The sequence below is a fragment of the Capra hircus genome, chromosome 29 (genome assembly GCF_001704415.2).
Source record: "Capra hircus breed San Clemente chromosome 29, ASM170441v1, whole genome shotgun sequence".
NCBI classification, from domain to species: Eukaryota; Metazoa; Chordata; class Mammalia; order Artiodactyla; family Bovidae; genus Capra; species Capra hircus.
This window is the reverse complement of record NC_030836.1, coordinates 45813301-45831772: the sequence shown is the minus strand read 5'-3', so window position 1 is coordinate 45831772 and position 18472 is coordinate 45813301. Positions and strand designations below refer to the sequence as shown.

Here is an 18472-nt window from a genome sequence, read left to right as displayed (position 1 = left end):
GAAGAGGGAAGGGGTGTGTACAGGGGCCTGTCGGGGGCGGGGCCCACAGTGTGATCCACTGAATCCACCATGCCCCTCCAGAGCCCAAGCTTCAAGCCTACCCCCAGTGGACACTGGCATGGTTCTTAGAAGCTTTTTCTTTTTTTCTTGGCCAAGCTGTGTGGCATGTAGGATCTTAGTTCCCCAACCAGGGACTGAACCTGTGTCCCCTGCATCGGAAGTGTGGAGTCTGAACCACTGGACCACCAGCCAGGTCCCCTTAGATCTTTTTATTGGATTGGGAGGGGTTGGGGGTCTGGCCTAGGCAGCCTGTTCCACCTCCATCATGAAGTGCTCCAGGAAGTGCTCCAGGTCCTCGTAGAGGCTGTTAGAGCTGGAGAGGCAGAGGCTGAGGCTGCCACTGTCCAGGGAGGACACACCTTCGCGTTGCACAGCCTCCAGGTACGCCCGGCACAGCCACGGCTCCAGCTGCAGGGAGGGTGCTGTCAGGCCAGGTGGGGGCTGTGTGCAGCCTCCCCCCGGCCGGGGACCTGGCCCCTCACCTTCACCAGGACCAGGCTCTTCTCCTTGGGCCTCCCCACTGACAGGTCCTGCCCGAAGCCCAGGTAGATGGTGTAGTGCGGGGAGCTGCGGCACTGCCGGGCCCGGAACTCCACCAGTTCTGTGGAGCAGGGCTCTGGTGAGGGGGCGGGGCACGGAGGGCCCACAGCCCCAGGGCAGGGGTGTCACTGACCTTGGAAGAAGGTGCCGAAGTCAAAGATGGGCGTGTCACAGTCCCGGGGCAGCAGGCGAGCGGGGCTGGAGGCGCTGGCCGAGCCCAGGGGGCCCCCCACCTCCCAGTAGACTTTGCACTTGCCCAGGCGCCGGGCCCAAAGCCGCGGCCCCCGGAGCTCCAGCTGCAGGCCAGGGGCCACGTGCTGAAGCAGCTTCTCTGTGTAGTGGAGCTGCTTCTGGTCGGGCAGCTCGGCGGGGCTGGGGAAGGCGACCTGCTGGGGCCCCAGAGCCTCTCCAGCTACGCTGGGAGGGCCGTACAGGAGCACACAGCTTGGACGCCCCACCACCTCCTGCAGCACTGTCCGGCCTTTATACAGGATGGTCAAGTCCAGGGCCCCTAGGCTGGGCTCTGGCTGCAGACCAAGCTGTGAGCAGCCAGGGCCAGCCAGGGGCGGCGCCCCCGCCGCCGGCGCACACGCACTGGCAGAGGCTCCCACGTGCGGCTCCGCCTCTGGGGGCTGCCAGGGCTCTGGGGGTGGGCCCGCGTCTGGAAAGGAAGAGAAGCCTGAGCTGACACCTGGGCCCCCAGGTCCTCCCTTTGCCAAATGTTCCCTGGCTCCTGGGGCTGTGGCCTGAGGCTGGAGGCACCACCTCTGTGGCAAGTACAGCTCTCAAGCAGAGGGCTCTGGGCCTGCGGAGGCCCAGCTATACCGGCCCAGCTGTGACCAGCACCATCCCTGCCAAGCACCCCCTCCCCCGGGCTGCACTCTGCTGTCTTGCCTGTCCCTGCAGGGTAGAGCACTCCCCACCCCCTGCAAGAGGCCCTCACCAGGAGCCTCTGGGGAGATCAGATCCAGAAGATGGTCCTCCAAGCAGCTCTGCTGCAGCGCCTGGATCAAGATGTCCCCGGCATCTCCAGCTAGGCTTGGGGGGCAGGGTTCAGGGTTCAGCCGGTGCCCCAGGCTCTCACCAGTATCTGCTGCCAGGCATGGCCCCGGGAGCGTGCCCTGCAGAAGAGGACAGCGCCAGCATAAAGGAGCTGCCCCCAGGCCCAGAGAGGGAGCGGCCTCAACCCCGGATGCAGAGCGGCCTTACCCTTGCAGGTGGGGCATCTTCTAGGGCCTCGTCCTCCCCCTGGTCAAAGCCTAGGCCTTCTGGGGGAGAATTAGGGTTGGGGAAACGCTGAAGTGAGGCGCCTGGATGTCAACGCCCCCTTGCCCCCGGAAGCTGAGCTGTGCTTCCCCTTGGAGCCCCAGAGGGCTCCCTTCACTCCAGCGCTGCCACCCCCCCAACTGGCACCAGCTTCTCCCACGCCAGTTTCTAAAACCTAAAATCTGACTTAGCAGCTACTCCCAGGACATAGCACAGTCCCCCTGCCCGCAGCACCCCAAACCCCGGCCTTCCTCACCTCGGCACCCCGGCTCAGAGCTGATCTTGTACACCTTATGAGGGTCGGTAGGGTCCCCCGAGTTGTCTTCCAACATCACGAAGCGCTGCGTGCTGTGCAGAGCGCAGCGGAAGTTGGTTTTCCAGGAGGCCCGCAGCGCACTCTCAGGGATCGGCCGGGCACCTCCACCGCTGCGGGGCGGCCACCTGCCTCGGGCCACGGCCCAGGCCTGAGAAAGACAGAATGTAGAGCACGTGGCCTGGACTTGCGGAGCTGGGCCGGCCCTCCCCGGCCCGGGCAGAACTGGGGTCTCACCTTAAAAATGCGCGAATCTGCTTCACCCAGGTCCTTCCGCGCGAAATGCTTCCAGGGTACGCGGAAGCGCGTTCGGGCCGCGTCCAGCCACCGTAGCCCCTCATAGCGGCCGCTGCTGACCTCGCCCAGAAGCCAGTCTCCGAAGAGCACGCGCGGGGTTCCCCTGCGGGCGGAGCAGCCAGGTGTCAGGGCGCAAGGGGGCCGCCGGGGGCGTGGGGCCCGCACCGGGCAGGGAGGCGGGCTCACCGGTCTGGAGCCTCGGCCATTGGTCCCTCCGCAAAGGCTGGGCCTGGAGACAGTGGCACGCCCTCCGCGCAGAGGGCTGGGGTCTCGGGGCGGTCGGGGGTTGGCGCAGGAGAGGAAGGTTGTCTTGTGAGTCTCCACAGGTAGTCCCGGGTGTTGGGGGGTCACAGATGCGGGCTTCCCGTCACGGCGTTGCGGAGGTGAGTCCTGGCCAAGACGGCGCTGGATGTGGCTACAGATGCGGCCGGTGCGCGCACGACGCGTCACAGGTTTTGAGCCGGCGTCCGGGCTGGGCCCTACGGGCGCGCGACGGGAACGGCCGCAGGAAAACGAAACCCGGCGTTGCGGGAAAACGAAACCTAACCCGCCACGCCCCGCGCGCCACCGCCACCTCCCCGTCCAGGTCCCCGAGGTCCAGACCCGGGCCCCGCGCCGTCATCCGTGCAGCCCGCCCCCCCTGGTCACTGCTCTGCGAAGCGCGTCCCGGACCCATGCCTTCCGCCGACCTCCGTGGTCACTGCTCCGAGAATCGACCCCGGAGTCCGACGAGGCCTTACACTCGGGTTCTTCCCGGGTTGGGCCTCCCCAGTACCTGGCGCAGGTTCGGGCCGCGTCCAGCCTCAGGACGCGGAGTCACTCGTGGGGAGATTGATCCCCTGGGGCTCGCGAGCAACCGCTTTTATGGTGGCGGGGGCGGGGCCGGGCCGGGGGCGGGGCCGGGCCGGGGCGGAGCTCCAGGTGCCGGGGAGGGAGTCACGTGCGCCTGGAGCGGAGCCGAGCGCAGGTGCGCAGGACCGGCTCTTGGGCCGCGGCGGGAGGCGGCACCGGGGTCCTGGCAACCCTGGACCCAGCCCCGATGCGGCCCAGCCGCTCCCCTCGCTCACCCAGCGCAGCGGGGCCTGGGGCCAGCAACCAGCGTCCCGGGAGAGGCCGTGGGATAAGCCGAGGGTTCCAGAAACAAAACCTGGCGCGTCGCGGAGCGGAAGAGCGGGCGATGGGTGCGTGGGAGGGGCTGCGGCCGCGCTCCTTGGATTCTTAACCAGTGACAGTTCCTCAGGCAATAATATTCAAATACTGTCGAGATTAAAATACTTGGAAAGGGATGGGAAAACACCGGCGACCCGGAAAGAAAGGTAGTGGTGGGGGGGGGGGTCGGAAGTCTTGCCTGAGGGCCGCCCCGAGGAAGCCAGTGGAAGGGGTTCGGGCCCCAACTTCGTGACTCTGGGTTCCGTCCGTCCATATCCTCTGTTCTGTGCACCCACCAGCCCCACGTGCCGCACTAGGCTCGTGGCCACCGTCGTTCTGGGCCACACCCCCCACCGCCAATCAGTCCAGCCACCTGGACCGGGTGCCTCCGCGAGAGCCCCAGAGCGCTTACTGCCCTCCCTGCGGCCCACAGGGGCAGCAGTGTGACCCTCGGGGCGGTCCCGGGGCCCACGCCCTCCCACACGAGTCCCTGAGGGGGGCTTCTGGCCAAGTGGCTCCTCAGCTTCCCCCAGACGAAGAATCTCCATGTCGAGGCGGCCGCGGTCAGACCAGGAGAGGAACTTCCTGGCCACCAGCTGGCACCAACCCTGGGAAGCCCCTCGCGCAGCAGGTGGTTTCCGGGAAACGGCGCCGAGAGCTCAAAGCAGTGCCCAGACCGCCCGCCCCTCGCGGCTCCCACAGCTCCCCTGGCGGCCAGCAGACGTCCCCACAGAACCGAAAATGTTATTTTATTCTGCGCCGTCGAGTGTGGGGACAGCCACCGAGCCGACTCTCGGGGTCCCGACTCCGGGGGAGGCGGCATTAGAAGTGGATGGAGTCGGTACCAAGCACGTCCTGGGCATCCGCAGCCTCGTCGCCGCTGCCCTCGCTGCCAGAGTCGCCAGCGCCGCCCACTTCCGAGGCGGGCGTGTTGAGAACCACCACGTCGGCCTCGGCGCCGATGTCCTCTCCGAACCACACGGCCTTGTAGCCGCCCTCAAGCCGCCGCTCCTTGGTCAGGATGGACCTCACGGCCGCCGGGCTGCCCCCGTCCGCGCCCTTGGCAGGGGCCTCTGGGAGCCGACTCGGGGTCTCAGGGCTGGGTGGCGCGGGCTCCGGGGGCTTGGGCTCCTGGGGAGCCGGCAGGGCGTGGCTGGGTGAAGGGCTAGGCGCCGGCACCCAGTTGGCGTCGTCCGAGTCGTTGAGGAAAGCCTGGTTGTCAAACCCTTGAGGCTGGGACTTCTGGGGGTGGGCAGGAGCCGGCAGTCAGCCAGCGGCCAGCTGGGCTCGGCCACCCTGCCCCCCCGACACTGGGGGGCCGGGCGCTCTGCCCCTCCGTGCTGCTCCCTAGTCTTTGTGGCATCCCCACCCCACTCTCCTCGCCTCTGCGCCCCATCTCCCACGCTGACCACCAGCCTCCCTCCGTCTCCCACGCTGCCCGCTGCCTCACGCTGCCCGGCCCTCCATCCTGCTCCCTCTCCACCACCCCGCGTCTCCGGCTGCTCTCTGACCCTGCAACCCCTCTCGGGGCCCCCCAGCGAGCAGCTCCTGCCCCCACGCCGAGCCTCACCAGTGCTCGGCCAAAGCCGCACACGAGTCGGTGGCCGTAGAGCTTGTAGACCAGGACCGTGAGGGCAGCCAGAGCCAGGAGGAGCAGTGCGCTCAGCACCCCGCCCAGTGCCGCCATCTCTGCCTCCGAGAAGCGCCGGGCCCCAGCCTGGCCCCCGTCTGGCCTGCCTTCTGTTCGGGCTGTTTCAGATGTCCCTGCGGGCAATGTGACTGCTGCCCACTTACTCTCACATCCCAAGCACTCCTAGGCTGAACTGCGGGAAGCTCAGGACACCGAGAGCAGGCCAGGCCTGGCACCAAGGGCCGCGGTTCCCAGGGGTGGGTACACTGATTCCCCACAGGGAGCCCAATAGGCCAGGCTGCTGGAGAGGGCGGAGAGGGGGCGTCAGTGCCCACCAGTTCCAAGTGGGAGGCCGAGGGGGCCACTATTCCAGCAAGGAATGCGGGCAGCACGGGGCCTGTGGACTGCATGACCCTGGGAACTAGGGGGGTCACTGAACCCCAAATCTGGGCTCTGCCCCAACCCCCACACCTTCCCCAGTTTTAACTCCTGGCACCCTTAGGACCTGTCTCTCCCCCAGACCGGAACAGACCTCCCTTGGGGTTTCGTGGTTGTGCTGGGCTGACCTGGAATCAACCGTGCCCCACTGTGATGACCCAGTCATGAGTCAGGGAGCCTGAGGGTGACTCAAGGGTAATGGGGGTGCTACCTGGCGTCCAGGTGTTCCTGCTGGACCCAAGGGACGTCGGCGGAGAGGCGCCTGGTTTCGAGGTCTGTGCTGAGCCCCCACTGGGTGAGGCTGCTGGGGGGGAGGGGCCGGTCCCCACACTAGGGGTCCCCGCAGGCGCAGGCGTGGAGGAGGCTGGTGGCCTCAGAGTGGTGCCTGGGGAGGGGTGTGGGCCAGTGTCCCCCCCAGAGCTGGTCGTGGAGGACCCCTGAGAGGGCTCAGGGGGTTGGGGAGCTTCCGAAGTGGGGCCACTTGAGGGTCTGGTTGCTGAGCCCCGGCTGGGTGAGGCTGCTGAAGGGAAGGGGCTGGTTCCCACACTGGGGGGCCCCGAAGGCGTGGAGGAGGCCAGTGACCTCAGAGTGGTGCCTGAGGAAGGCTGCAGGCCCGTGTCTCCTCCAGAGCTGGTCGTGGAGGACCCCTGAGAGGGCTCAGGGGGCCGGGGGACCTCTGAAGTGGTGCCGCTCGAGAGTCTGGTAGTTCCTGCCGTCTCTGGGGATGTGGGGGGTGCTGGGGCCAGGGACAGGGCTTGGACTCACCACTGCCCCCAGCAAGGGGCCCTCCCCCTGCCAACCTGGGGTCCTGGGGAGGCTCACCTGTGGGGGAGGGCTCCTGTTCTGAGACCTGAATCTCCACGACCGTGGTCGCAGTGCCTGAGCTCACTGTATTCTTGGCCTCGACCTGGGCAGGAAGGGGGCTTGTCCCTCCTGGGCTCCAGCTGGAGCCCTGGCCCTCGGAGACCGCCACCCACCTCTCACCTCAGCGTAGAAGACCCCGGCGTGCTCCAGCGAGGCGGCAGTCAGGACGGCTTCTCCGTCCATTCGGAAGTAAGAGTTGTTGGTGATTCGATACGTGATGGCTGAGTTGAGGTCCTAGACGTGGCTCCAGTTAGTCCTGAGCCCAGGCTGCTCCGCAAACCACTCCACCCTCGCGCCCACCCCCCCGCCCAGAAGGAGGCCAGGCAGACCAAAGGACCAGGCGGTGCCTACTGGGAACTCAGGGTCCTGGGCCCGGATCCTCAGCGGCTGGGAAGGGTCAGCTGCATCCTTGATGGCCACGCCCGCCCCAGAGCCAAGCCCCACAGTGCCACGATACAGGCTCTGCGTGAAGTGGGGCACGCTCCCGCTGGCATTCCGGGCCTCCACCGTGACCTGGGTCACGGAGTATTGGGCGTTATCAGCCTGCTCGCCCTGGGGGTTTGGGAGACAACAGTGACCAGCTGGTCTTTGAGCTGCATGTTCTGTAGCTGTGGGCCCGAGCAAGGCCTTGTGTGGGCACCAACCTTGACCACCAGAAGGAAGGTCTTGGCATTGGGGATGCTCTTGGTCATGGTGAGGTTTCCCGAGTCGGCACTGATGGAGAACGTGCTGTCCTCGTTTCCTGAGAGGATGGAGTGTTTGGGCGGGGTCCCCTCTGGAGGCCTGAGGTCTGCCCACGTAGGGATGGGCTCAGGGTGTTCCCTGGAGAGGGAAGTCGGGAGCTGCTGCCCACTCACCAGTGATGATGCTGTACTTGATGGGCTGGTTGATGCCCCGGTCCCCATCCACGGCGTAGACGGGCCCAGGGTGCAGGATGAGGGGGCCTGGCTGTGGGAACAAGGAGGGGTGAGGACCCCATGGGGCTGGCGCTGTGGCCACTGCTTGGCATTCCTGCGCCCCTCCAGGAGGCTGGGGTCGCTACCAGTGGGCAGCCAGGGACACAGCCCAGTCGCCCAGCACGACTCTCCACTGCAGCTCCTTGGATCTGGTGCTAATGAGTCAGTTTGCCCAGAGGCACTGGATCAATCTGAACATGCATGTCTGTCTCAAGAGGCAGCATTCAAGGATGGGAGGGCGCACCTGGTGGCCATGCCAGGCCCGGCTGCCCCCCAGCTCCTCTGTGGCCCTCGAGCCTCCCCAGCATCCTCCCCAAACTCACTGCCCACTTGCTGGGCCCCAGGGGGCTGTCTGGCTGTGCCCTGAGGACAATTGGACCCAGTTCCCTCACTGGCATTTCAGAGGCCCTGGCCACCACGGCGTGGGGCAAGATTGGTTTACGAAAGAAGGTTCCCTTTTCCTTGAAAATTACAACCACTCCGGCCCCTTGGCAGCCAGGCCCCACGCCCCTGCCACGCTGCTCCTTGGGGTCCTCAGTACCAGTCTGTGGCCGGTGGGCACAGCCCCATGGTACTGGGCATGGATGCAGACAAGACCATCCGAGTAGCTGCAGGGCAGGAACCAGGGGGGCCGCAGGTCGACGGGCTGCACCTCCAGGACCAAGGTGGCTGTGGCTGTGTGGCTGGGCTCCGCGGTCTCCTGTGTGTCCTGCAACAGCCGCGCCCTGCAGTCAGGCCCGGGTGCTGGGGGCCGAGGCCGCACGCAGGGCTGTGAGCGGGAGTGGCCTTCTCACCCGGGCCAGCAGCCGGAAGGTCATGTTTGGCCACCTCTCCAAGTCCAGTGACTGGTCCAGCCGCAGCGCTGGGCGGTTCGCACCCACCAAGGAGAAGAAACTGCTGGCACCCTGGGGAGGTAGGGGACTCAGCCCGGAGGACGCACGGGGGCGGGGGGGGCGTGCCCAGAGCAAGAAGCTGGGAGCACTGACCAGGGTGACCTCTTGGAGGGTGTAGAAAAGGACATTGTCTTTGTCCTGGTCCTGGGCCTCCAGTTCTGTCTCTGAGACGACGGTGGTGTTCACCCGAGTGTCCTGGGGGGCGGAGGGGCTGGTCTGGCCGTGACCCTGACCCCCAGGCTTAGACCCCGGTCTTCAGATGCCCCAGATGGTACTGGCCGCTGCCCCCTCTAGCTCACCTCAGGCACTTCCCAGAGCTTGGTCTCATAGGGGAACCTGGGCGGGTTGTCGTTGACATCCAGCACGGACACAAACACCCTCAGCTGAGTCACCTGGGGGAGGGAGAAAGTCCGGCCAGGCCGGGTGAGCTCATTCTGGATGCTGGGGTGCACCCCAGACTGCTCTCCGCCTGGGGCTCCTGCTCCAGGCATTACAAACAGGGAACAGAAAGTGATTTTAAAAGCACAGACGTGCAGGACTCCCGGTGGTCCGGTGGCTGAGACTCTGAGCTTCCAACGCAGGGGGCCCGGGTTTGATCCCCAGTCCCTGGTGGCTCAGCTGGTAAAGAATCCGTCCGCAATGCAGGAGACCTGGGTTCGATCCCTGGGTTGGAAGATCCCCTGGAGATGGGAAAGGCTCCAGTACTCTGGCCTGGAGAATACAGTCCGTGGGGTCACAGAGGTCCGACTTTCACTTTCTTGTCTTTGAGGGAACTGTTAACAGATCCCACACGCGGCAGCTCAGGACCTCGTGTGCCACAACTAAGGCCTAGTGCAGGTGAATAAATAAAGATTAACACTAAAAAGCACAGAGAGGTGCGGGTGACGTGGAGGAAAAGGGCACAGGCCCTGCGCGGTGCGACCAGCAGAGCCCCACGGTGAGGAAAACGGAAAAACGATCCAATCTCTTCAAACATAAAACGGGGGAATCAGGAGACCCTCAGCCAGCTGCTCCAGGTGGACCTTGCTGGGGACCCGATTCAGGCGAGAAACTGTCACAGACGCCTCTGGCCCCGGGGGAGTGGGGACGCGGGGTGTCGCACTGCTGAGGGGTCCCTGCCTTCCCCGGTGTGACGGCATCACCATGGGAGCGAGCCGTTAAGAAGCAGCCTTATCTTTTAGAGGCTCATCCTGAAATCTCCGTGGTGCCCTGTGATGTCGGCTGGGGGCACCTACGGGACTAGGGAAAACCCAAGAGCCGGCTGGCGCGCGGAGGGGGCGCGAGGGTGGGCGCCTCCGCGAGGCCGCGTCTACCCAGGGGGCGGGCTGGGGGCGGGGCACCGCGCTCCTTGATTCGCTCCATTCGGGAGGCGGGGACCCCGCTGGAGAGAGCCTCCCTCTACTGGAGACTTGCTCCTGCCGCGCCCTGGGCTGGGCGGGGCCTCGGGGGGAGCCAAGGACCGGCTGGAAGAGGCTGCTGACCGGGCCCCGGGGGGACGCCCGGGGCGGGCAGGACCTGGCCTGGGGCAGAGGCAGCAGATTCGCTGGGGAGGGACCGGGGAGGGCGGCACGGAGCTGGCGCGAGGGGTGCCTCTCGGGTCGGCTTGGGGGACCCACTGGGCTGGGGTTGGGAGCTTAAGGCACAGTCTGCTGGAGGCAGTGTGGCCTTGCTGGCAGAGGTGACGCCTGAACACGCCACCGGGCGGGGTCAGCAGGGAGTGACCGCGGCCGGGCAGGGCGGAGCACAGAGGTCCAGGCCAGGAGGGGTGGGCTGGGGGGGGGCTGGTGGGAGGGGTCTGGGGGCGCACTCACCGCGGAGTCACCGCTCCTGCACTCCAGGTGAGCCTCCAGCATTGTGTTCGCCTGTGAGGGGGTGGGCGTGGGACTCACCTGACCGGCTGGCCCCGCTGACCGTCCCCATCGCCCAGCTGAGGAGACGAGCGCGGCAGGTGCTGGCTTGGGGTCTGTGTCCCCCGCCCTGCGTCCAGCGGGCGTCAGGGCCCGGCAGCTTGACTCCCTGAGGGGCCCACCCCCGAGACCAGGCCCTCAGCCAAGCCAGGGGGCCCAAGAGGCCCCATGGGCAAACTGAGACCCAGAGATCCGCAGAGAGCTGGGGAGGAGTGTCAGTGCCCAGGGGGGGTCCCACGGGAGTCCCTGCTGCCCCCACGGGCACAGCCAGCCTGGGTCTGCTGTCCGCACCTCATAGTCCGGGGTCACGTTGAGAAACAGCTGATTCCCCTGGATCCGAAACGCAAAAGGGGTGGACGAGGGTCCAAGGGTCACCTGCTGGCCCTCGGGGACGTAGATGTCCAGGAGGGGCTCCCCGGGGTTCGTGTTCTCCTCGACTGTGAGGAAGGTCTTCTCCACGGAGCAGACTGGACGTCGGGGAGGAAGGGTCGGTGCCGCCAGCCCCCCGCGCCCCGCCCAGCCCCCGCCCGCGCCCCGCCCAGCCCCCTGCCCTGCCCGCCCCCGTCCCCTCCACACCTGTACCCTGGGCCTGGGCCTCGGCCGCAAACAGCAGCGGGAGCAGCAGGACCCAGGTCCCCATCTGGGCGGTGGCGGCGGGCGGCCCGCGGAGGGTCCGAGCCCGTCTGGTGTCCAGGACTCGGTGAGCCGCCCGGGTGCTGCCTGGTGCGTTCTCCTCCCGGGTGACCTTCGTCCCGCCAGACGCCGCCCCACTTTATGGTCCTTGACAACCGCCGGCTGCAGGCCTGGCCTCCACCAAGGGGGCCCTCGTCGGCCGCCGGCCAGACCCCTCTGACCGCAAGGAGGGGGAGACCAGATCCAGGCCACGTACAGGGACTGACGGGGCTTACCCCACAGACCCCGAGACAGAGGAGCTCACGGCGGGGCAGGGGCAGCGGATCCGGGGCTTGGACCGGGTGGGGGGGGGGGACTGGCTTCTGTGCTCGCCGTATTCCCGCCCCACCCCCACGAAGAATGCCCCTCTGCTGGGCTCCTCTGCCAGAATGATCACAGGCGCAGTGCCAGGAGTCAGCCCTGTGAGGTCCAGGCCCACCTCCTCTCCTTACTCAACCCTCTAGGTCTGGAAGGGAAAGGTTATTTGTGTTATTTGTGTCTCAGGGACTCCTCTGCCTGTCCCAGAAACAAGCTGGCTTCCTCCAGGCAAGGCTGGGTGAGCCCACCGTGACAGAGACAGAGTGTTCCAGGAGCAGCTGGCAGCTCTGGGGGGGGCACCCTGGGTGCCAACAGAGGGGCATCCTGGTGAGGAACCTTAGCCCAGGCCCCCAAGCATCCTGCCTCCATTTCCTTGGCCACCTAAGTTCAGTAGGTGGGAGACAGCAATGGGTGGGGTCCAGAAGGGGAGAAGGGCCTGCTGTGATGGGGCGTGGGGTGGAGTCTTCCCCACCTCCTGGCCTGAAACACCTTCCTGGAGCAGCCCTGCCGGCACCCCTGGTCCTCCAAGCCCTCCTGCAACCCTGGCACTTCCTGGGCTGTCGTCACCGGCCCTGCCCCACAGGCCCCAGGTAGTCAAGGCACTCTGCCAGACGGCAGGCCGGGACACAGGGCCAAGAGTCATGCTCAGGTCCTTCCACTGGGGAGTGGCCTCCTGGGAGACGTCTCCTGCCTGTCACCTCTTCCTGCTTGGCTGAGCCTCCCTGCCCTGTCCTCGCCCCTTGCTAGGCTTCAAGAGCACGTGAACCGAGAACTTCCAGATGTCCAAGCTGGATTTAGAAAAGGCAGAAGAACCAAAGATCAAATTGCCAACATCCACTGGATCATAGAAAAAGCAAGAGAATTCCAGAAAAACATCTACTTCTGCTTTATTGACTACGCTAAAGCCTTTGACTGTGCAGATCACAATGGACTATGGAAAAGTTCTTAAAGAGATGGGAATACCAGACCACCTTACCTGCTTCCTGTCAAACCTGTATTCGGGTCAAAAAGCAAGTTAGAACCAGACATGGAACAATGGACTGGTCCAAAATTGGGAAAGGAGTACGTCAAGCTTGTATATTGTTACCCTGCTTATTTGGTCCCACCACTTCATGGCAAATAGATGGGGAAACAATGGAAAGAATGAGAGACTTTATTTTCCTGGGCTTGAAAATCACTCTGGACGATGACTGTGGCCATGAAATTAAAAGACGCTTGCTCCTTGGAAGAAAAGCTATGACAAACCTAGACAGCATATTGAAAAACAGAGGTGTCACTTTACCTACAAAGGTCCATATAGGCAAAGCTATGGTTTTTCACGTACAGATCTGAGAGCTGGAAAATAAGAAAGGCTGAGTGCCAAAGAATTGATGCCTTTGAACTGTGATGTTGAAGACTCTTGAGAGTCCCTTGGATTGCAAGGAGGTCAAACCAGTCAATCCTAAAGGAAATCAACCCTGAATATTCATTGAAGGACTGATGCTGAAGCTGAAGCTCCAATCCTTTGGCCACCTGATGCAAAGAACTGATTCACTAGAAAAGACTCTATGTTATGGGGAGAGAGGTGGGAGGGGGGTTCATGTTTGGGAACGCATGTAAGAATTAAAGATTTTAAAATTTAAAAAAAATAAAAAAATTAAAAAAAAAAGACTCTGGTGCTGGGAAAGATTGAAGACAGGAGGAGAAGGGGATGACAGAGGATGAGATGGTTGGATGGCATCACTGTCTCAGTGGACATGAGTTTGAGCAAACTCTGGGAGATGGTGAAGGACAGGAAAGCCTGGTGTGCTGCAGTCCATGGGATAGCAAAGAGTCAGACATGACTGAGCGACTGAAGAACAGCCTTGCCCCCTCATTGCTGCCTCCCTGGGAAAGGAGCTGGGGGACATGTGAGCCCCCCACGGTCTCTGAATGTTTGCTGTGTGGATGGCAGGGGTGCAGCCAGCTCCCAGGGAGCCCAGGGGATTGGCAGCAGATAAGGAAGTGGGCAGATGAAGCTCCCCACTGGCTTCCCAGGTTTAAAGGGCAGCTGGGTGTGGCCACCATCTTAGACTCGGGAGGACAGGGCCCTCCCTCCCTGGACAGCCGCACACCACAGGTGCTTTGAGGGTACCAGACGGCAGTGCACAAAGAGAGTTCGGGGGGCTAGGGTCTGAATTCCTCCTTTATTGGTGCCAGATGCAACCCCTCCCCCTCCTCCCACCCCCTCCTCTGTCCAGGCCCCCCTCCGGAGGGTCCTTTTTCCTCAGGGCCTCATCGGGTCCCCTCAGCAGTCGGGACGGCCGGCTTGGACATCATGACCCCTGCCTTCAGTGCAAGAGGCAGCTGGGAAGACCAGGCTTGACCCTCGGGGGGCCTCAGGGGCGCCCTGCAGAGACAGCCGGGTTAAGGGTTGCGGTCTTGGTGCGGGAGACCACGCCCACCTGGGGACAGCAGGCCTCTCTGGTCACCGGCGTCAGCAGTTTCCCCTTCCCAGGCTCCCGGACCGTGCTCGTGTCCAGCTGTGCCCGAGACCCAGGGTGCCTCAGGGAGGGAGGCGCTGGAGGAGGGATGGGGAAGGGCCGCTGCTCACCAAGCCTGCAGGGCGGGCGCGTCCGACCACAGCAGGCATGGCCGGCCCTCCGCAGACTTGGTCCAGGCTGTGCTGTTCTCTGTGTCCTGCTCGCTGCCCCCCACCCCAAGTCAGGATTAGTCTGGAGTCGGGGGGCTCCCCCACCGCGTCGCTTGTCCCCCGCCAGCCCCTTACCGGCGCTCTCCACCAGGCCCCGCCCTTCACCGGAGCTCCCCACCAGGCCCAGCCCCTCCCCCGCCTTCCCCAACCAGGCCACGCCCCTCACCCGCCTTGCCCTCCAGGCCCCGCCCCTCGCCCGCCTTTCCCTCAGGCCCCGCCCCTCGCCCGCCTTTCCCTCAGGCCCCGCCCCTCACCCGCCTTTCCCTCCAGGCCCCGCCCCTCGCCCGCCTTCCCCACCAGGCCCCGCCCTCGCCCGCCTTTCCTTCAGGCCCCGCCCCTCATCCGCCTTTCCCTCAGGCCCCACCCCGCTCCTCACCTACGTTTCTCCTCTAGGCCCCGCCCCTCACCTGCTTTTGCCCCCAGACCCCGCCCCTCACCTGCGTTTCCCCACCAGGCCCTGCAGCAGCCGCTGCAGCCGCGCGCTGTCCCTTAGGCGGCTGAGCTCGCTCGTGAACGTCCCGTCCGAGTGTCGCGGGGCCCTGCGGAGGGGACGGGAGGGCGGCCGCGGGTGGTCAGGGCCGGGCGGGGGCAGGATGGGCTGGGGCAGTGGGCGCAGACCCCGGGCCGCAGGCTCACCTGGGGGGCGCGGGGCGCGCGGCGCAGCCTCCGAGCAGCAGCGGCGGCAGCAGCAGCAGCAGGGCCAGCGTAGCCATGGTGCGCTCCGGACCGGGCTGAGCAGCCGCGAGGCCCGGGCCCCTTTATAGCGGCGCCCGGAGAGGGAGCCGGGCGGGCGGGCGGGCGGGCGGGGGTCAGCGCCGCCCCGGCTCCGCGCCGCCAGAGCCGCGCCCCATCGATCGCGCGGGAAGGTCAGGGCCGCCCCCCCAGCTGTCGCCCCGGCAGCCCGCCCGCCCCTAGCGCCGCGGTGGCGCCCCTCGGCAGGCCGGCGGGGGTCGGGCGCCCGGGGACCAGGGGACCCCGGTGGGGGCGGCGGGCGGAACCTGCAGGGGGACGGCCTGTGCGAAGCTTAGAGGCTCCAGCGGAGGCCCGATGAGGCGGTCCAGAGGGCCTGGAGGGGACTCAGGCCGAGGCCACCGAAGCCGCGGACCGAGTGACCTTTCCCCAGTCTTCGGACGCGGCACGGCGCGGGGAGCTGCGGGCAGCTTGGGGCTGGAGGGCTGCGGCCGAGCGAGACCAGGGCCTGGGGCGCCTGGGCCTTCGTGTGCGGTTCTGCAGGCGGGAGATCTGAGCCTACCTGAGCCTACCTCGGTCGGCCTTTCTACAACCAGCACCTCTGAAATCCTGGCACAGAAACTGCGAATCAAATCAGTGGAGTTATAAACCAGCAGCTCTTGTGTTAAACTTCATGGGCATTCTAAAAGTAGTCCGCAGACTTGGTTTTTTAGAACAGTTTCAGGTTTACAGAAAAATCGAGCTGAAAGTACGAATTCACACACACACACACCCAGGCTCACCAACAGGGCGCTTTCGTTTAGGACATTTGTTAAAAATGATGAACCAATGCTGCACATTATTGCCAACCACATCCGGGATTTTCCGTTACTAGTCATCTTGGTGTCACATATTCTATGGGCTTTGACAAATGTATAATCACACGAATCCACTAGTGTGGACGCTACCTCACAGAGCTTTCCTGCCCTAAAAATCCCCTTAACGCCACCTGCCTGTCCTTCCCTCTGTCCCCAGCGCCTGTTTACTGTTTCTGTTCAGTTCAGTTCAGTTGCTCAGTCATGTCCGACTCTGCGACCCCATGAATCGCAGCACACCAGGCCTCCCTGTCCATCACCAACTCCCGGAGTTCACTCAGACTCACGTCCATCGAGTCAGTGATGCCATCCAGCCATCTCATCCTCTGTCATCCCCTCCTCCTCCTGCCCCCAATCCCTCCCAGCATCAGAGTCTTTTCCAATGAGTCAACTCTTCGCATGAGGTGGCCAAAGTACTGGAGTTTCAGCTTCAGCATCAGTCCTTCCAATGAACACCCAGGACTGATCTCCTTCAGAATGGACTGGTTGGATCTCCTTGCAGCCCAGGGGACTCTCAGGAGTCTTCTCACCTTTTCAGGAGTGCCATGTGGTTGGAGTCGTACAGTGTGTGTGTGGCCTTTTCTCACTGGCTTCTTTCTCTTACACAGATCTAAGTTTCCTCCATGTCTTTTCATGGGCTGACAGCTCATTTCCTTTTGGTGCTGAATTATACTCCACTGTCTGAGACACCAGCTTATTTATACTCTCACCTCCTAAAGGACATCTTGGCTTGCTTTGGTTGCTTCCAGATTTTGGCAATTATGAGTAAAGCTGCTGTAAACGTCTACACACAGGTTTTCGTGTGGATGTAAGTTTTCAACTCCTTTGGGTGAACATCAAGGGCTATGACTGCCGGATTGCAAGGTGAGAGTATGTTCGGCTTTGCAGAAAGCCACCAAGTGGTCTTCCAAAGTGGCTGCACCAGTCTCGCATCCCCACTGGAGCATGGGTCGTGGTATCTCATTGTCTTCTGTGTTTGTATTTTTAAACAGCTGCTGCGGCCTCTTCTTGCACAAATTTGGCAGATTACAACCCCTAAACTTTAGCAGCATTGACCAGTTAATCACTTTCATGAGAATACTCAAAACCCTAGTACTCATTCAGATTTTTTAGCACCTCAAACACTTAACTGACCAGGCAGCTCTTCATAGGAAGGATCTTCCTACCTTAAAAAAAAAATCAGCATGCAGGCATATTGACTCCTAAAAAATCAACATACAGTGAAAGATGAAGTATGACATGTCTGGATAGAGTGAGTGCCACCGTAATCGGGATACAGAACAAGCCCATTGCCCCAAAGAACTGCCTCCTGCTGCCCACAGAAAGGGTCCACTCTGTTATACAACTTAGCGGCTGAAAAACAGCAGCTTAGTGGGCAGCAGCTTAGGGCACACCCGCTGTCCTACGCTGCTCTGATCACAGGGGCTCCAGGTCCCAAGCGGTCACTAGTGCGGAAGGGCAGGCAGGATGAGGCGAGGCCTGAGTGGCAGAGCCGGGCGGGGCTGAGGCAAGGAGGGGCAGGCAGGCCCGCGGGTGCCAGTCGTAGGGGAGCTTGTAACCAGCTGCCCCCGTCACATCTGAGCAGCCGTGCCCCACTGTGCCTGCTGCTGGCACTCTCTCCAGATGGCTCCTGGCCGGTGTCCTCCACACCCACATGTAGCCGGCTCAGCACTTCACGCTGAAATGCAGCAGATAAGGTGGACTGGCCTCTGATGGGAACTGGAGAAGCAAGCAAGGCGCGGCTCAGGCCTGGCCTGGTTTGGACCCTACTTTGCAACAGAAGCTACGTGACAAACACCACGTGGGACCCACAGATTCCAGGGAGAGCCCCAGGGTTTCCCGGGACGTCAAGCCCAGCTGGGTCCTTGTTACGGGCACACAGAAAACAGTCAGGTTACATGAATAGCTATTCAAAGCCTCAGATCAGACATCATTCTGTGTGCGGGATCCCAATAATGGCCAGTTTCAGGGTCCAGGATCCTCCTTTTTTTTTTTTTTTGGCAGGCTTGGATCTTAGTTCCTGACCAGGGATCAAACCCAGGCCCTCCACAGTGAGAACACAGAGGCCTTTGCACTGGTCCCCCAGAGAATTGACAGGGTCGAAGATTGTGAGGAAGAAAAAGCAGCTTTATTTTTTCACAGTAGAACATAGGCGGGAACACAGTCAAGGCCTAAGAATACATCTCACTATGACACAGTTTTATTCTCTGAATACTAAATCACCGAAAATATTCTGTTTTGGGGGGTTTAACTAAGATTTAAATGAGCTTCCCTGGTGACTCAAACAGTACAGAGTCTGCGTCCAATGTGGGAGATCCGGGTTCGATCCCTGGGTCAAGAAGATCCTCTGGAGGAGGAAATGGCAACTCACTCCAGCGTTCTTGCCTGGAGAATTCCATAGACTGAGGAGCCTGGCAGGCTGCAGTCCATGGGGTTGTGAAGAGTTAGACACGACTGAGAGGCTAACACTGCTACTGCTAAGGTTTAAATGGCAAGTTTAACGGCGCCGACTCTTAGCTCTGCATTAGGAGTGTTGCGGGAGGGCACTGGAGAGAACTCTTCTTTCAGGTCTGTGACCGCTTCTTTCACAGACCTGCAGAAGCCAGTGTCTTAGGCTACACTGAGTGCTTCAGGATATGAACCTGGGGCCCAGACTTGTTCAGTCGCTAAGTCGTGTAATAGACTGTAACCTTTCTGTGGCTTTAACGAACGTCCCGTTTCACAGAGCAGAAAAAGAAAGATCACTTTACTCCTTACAGAGAATTAAAGACATACAAAAGTAGACAAACTCCCAGGTACCATTACTCAGCTTCAACAACTTACAGCCACTCTTACCCACCCCTACTGACTTTCTTTATTTTTTCAACTTAATTTTGGAGCAGATCTCAGAGCTTGTATCAGCTCACCTGTGAGGATTTCAGTATGTAGCTCAAAAAGCTAACGACTGTGGATTG

General features: G+C 62.8%; 3 protein-coding genes across 8 annotated transcripts; all 3 read right to left on the bottom strand.

Moving 5' to 3' along the window:
• On the bottom strand, nt 255-3379 carry IRF7 (interferon regulatory factor 7). Its single transcript, XM_018043034.1, has 9 exons — nt 3252-3379; nt 2663-2955; nt 2417-2579; nt 2123-2330; nt 1810-1868; nt 1544-1721; nt 734-1261; nt 543-661; nt 255-468 (listed from the first exon to the last, which is right to left on the bottom strand). The coding sequence occupies exons 2-9, from the start codon at nt 2680-2682 to the stop codon at nt 301-303; spliced, it is 1443 nt and encodes a 480-aa protein (XP_017898523.1). The 5' UTR covers nt 2683-2955; nt 3252-3379; the 3' UTR covers nt 255-300.
• On the bottom strand, nt 4358-11269 carry CDHR5 (cadherin related family member 5). Of its 6 annotated transcripts, none has more exons than XM_018043027.1 (15): nt 10890-11269; nt 10605-10780; nt 10218-10268; nt 8706-8798; nt 8500-8601; nt 8308-8418; nt 8055-8222; nt 7415-7505; nt 7202-7299; nt 6909-7109; nt 6678-6791; nt 6516-6600; nt 5905-6429; nt 5196-5389; nt 4358-4867 (listed from the first exon to the last, which is right to left on the bottom strand). In XM_018043027.1, the coding sequence occupies exons 1-15, from the start codon at nt 10951-10953 to the stop codon at nt 4448-4450; spliced, it is 2493 nt and encodes an 830-aa protein (XP_017898516.1). In that variant the 5' UTR covers nt 10954-11269; the 3' UTR covers nt 4358-4447. The 6 variants fall into 6 exon arrangements, with proteins under 6 accessions (XP_017898516.1, XP_017898517.1, XP_017898518.1 ...); XM_018043028.1 differs by having other exon boundaries at nt 10896-11269; XM_018043029.1 differs by having other exon boundaries at nt 5905-6411; nt 10890-11268.
• On the bottom strand, nt 13510-14703 carry SCT (secretin). Its single transcript, XM_018043037.1, has 4 exons — nt 14611-14703; nt 14412-14513; nt 13876-13968; nt 13510-13671 (listed from the first exon to the last, which is right to left on the bottom strand). The coding sequence occupies exons 1-4, from the start codon at nt 14685-14687 to the stop codon at nt 13557-13559; spliced, it is 387 nt and encodes a 128-aa protein (XP_017898526.1). The 5' UTR covers nt 14688-14703; the 3' UTR covers nt 13510-13556.

Bases quoted from the DNA above. Each gene is read 5' to 3' on its own strand.
- SCT (XM_018043037.1), bottom strand. From the start codon at position 14,687: ATGGCTACGCTGGCCCTGCTGCTGCTGCTGCCGCCGCTGCTGCTCGGA. The intron at 13,969-14,411 runs GTGAGGGGCGGG...GGTGGGGGGCAG, and splicing joins GGCCTGGTGGGGAAACGCAG to CGAGCAGGACACAGAGAACA. The intron at 13,672-13,875 runs GTGAGCAGCGGC...CTGTCTCTGCAG, and splicing joins GCGCCCGCCCTGCAGGCTTG to GGCGCCCCTGAGGCCCCCCG.
- CDHR5 (XM_018043027.1), bottom strand. From the start codon at position 10,953: ATGGGGACCTGGGTCCTGCTGCTCCCGCTGCTGTTTGCGGCCGAGGCC. The intron at 8,419-8,499 runs GTCAGTGCTCCC...CTACCTCCCCAG, and splicing joins CCCTCCAAGAGGTCACCCTG to GGTGCCAGCAGTTTCTTCTC. The intron at 7,110-7,201 runs GTTGGTGCCCAC...CCAAACCCCCAG, and splicing joins CCTTCCTTCTGGTGGTCAAG to GGCGAGCAGGCTGATAACGC.
- IRF7 (XM_018043034.1), bottom strand. From the start codon at position 2,682: ATGGCCGAGGCTCCAGACCG. The intron at 2,331-2,416 runs GTGAGACCCCAG...TGTCTTTCTCAG, and splicing joins CAGATTCGCGCATTTTTAAG to GCCTGGGCCGTGGCCCGAGG. The intron at 469-542 runs GTGAGGGGCCAG...CCCTCCCTGCAG, and splicing joins AGAGCCTGGTCCTGGTGAAG to CTGGAGCCGTGGCTGTGCCG.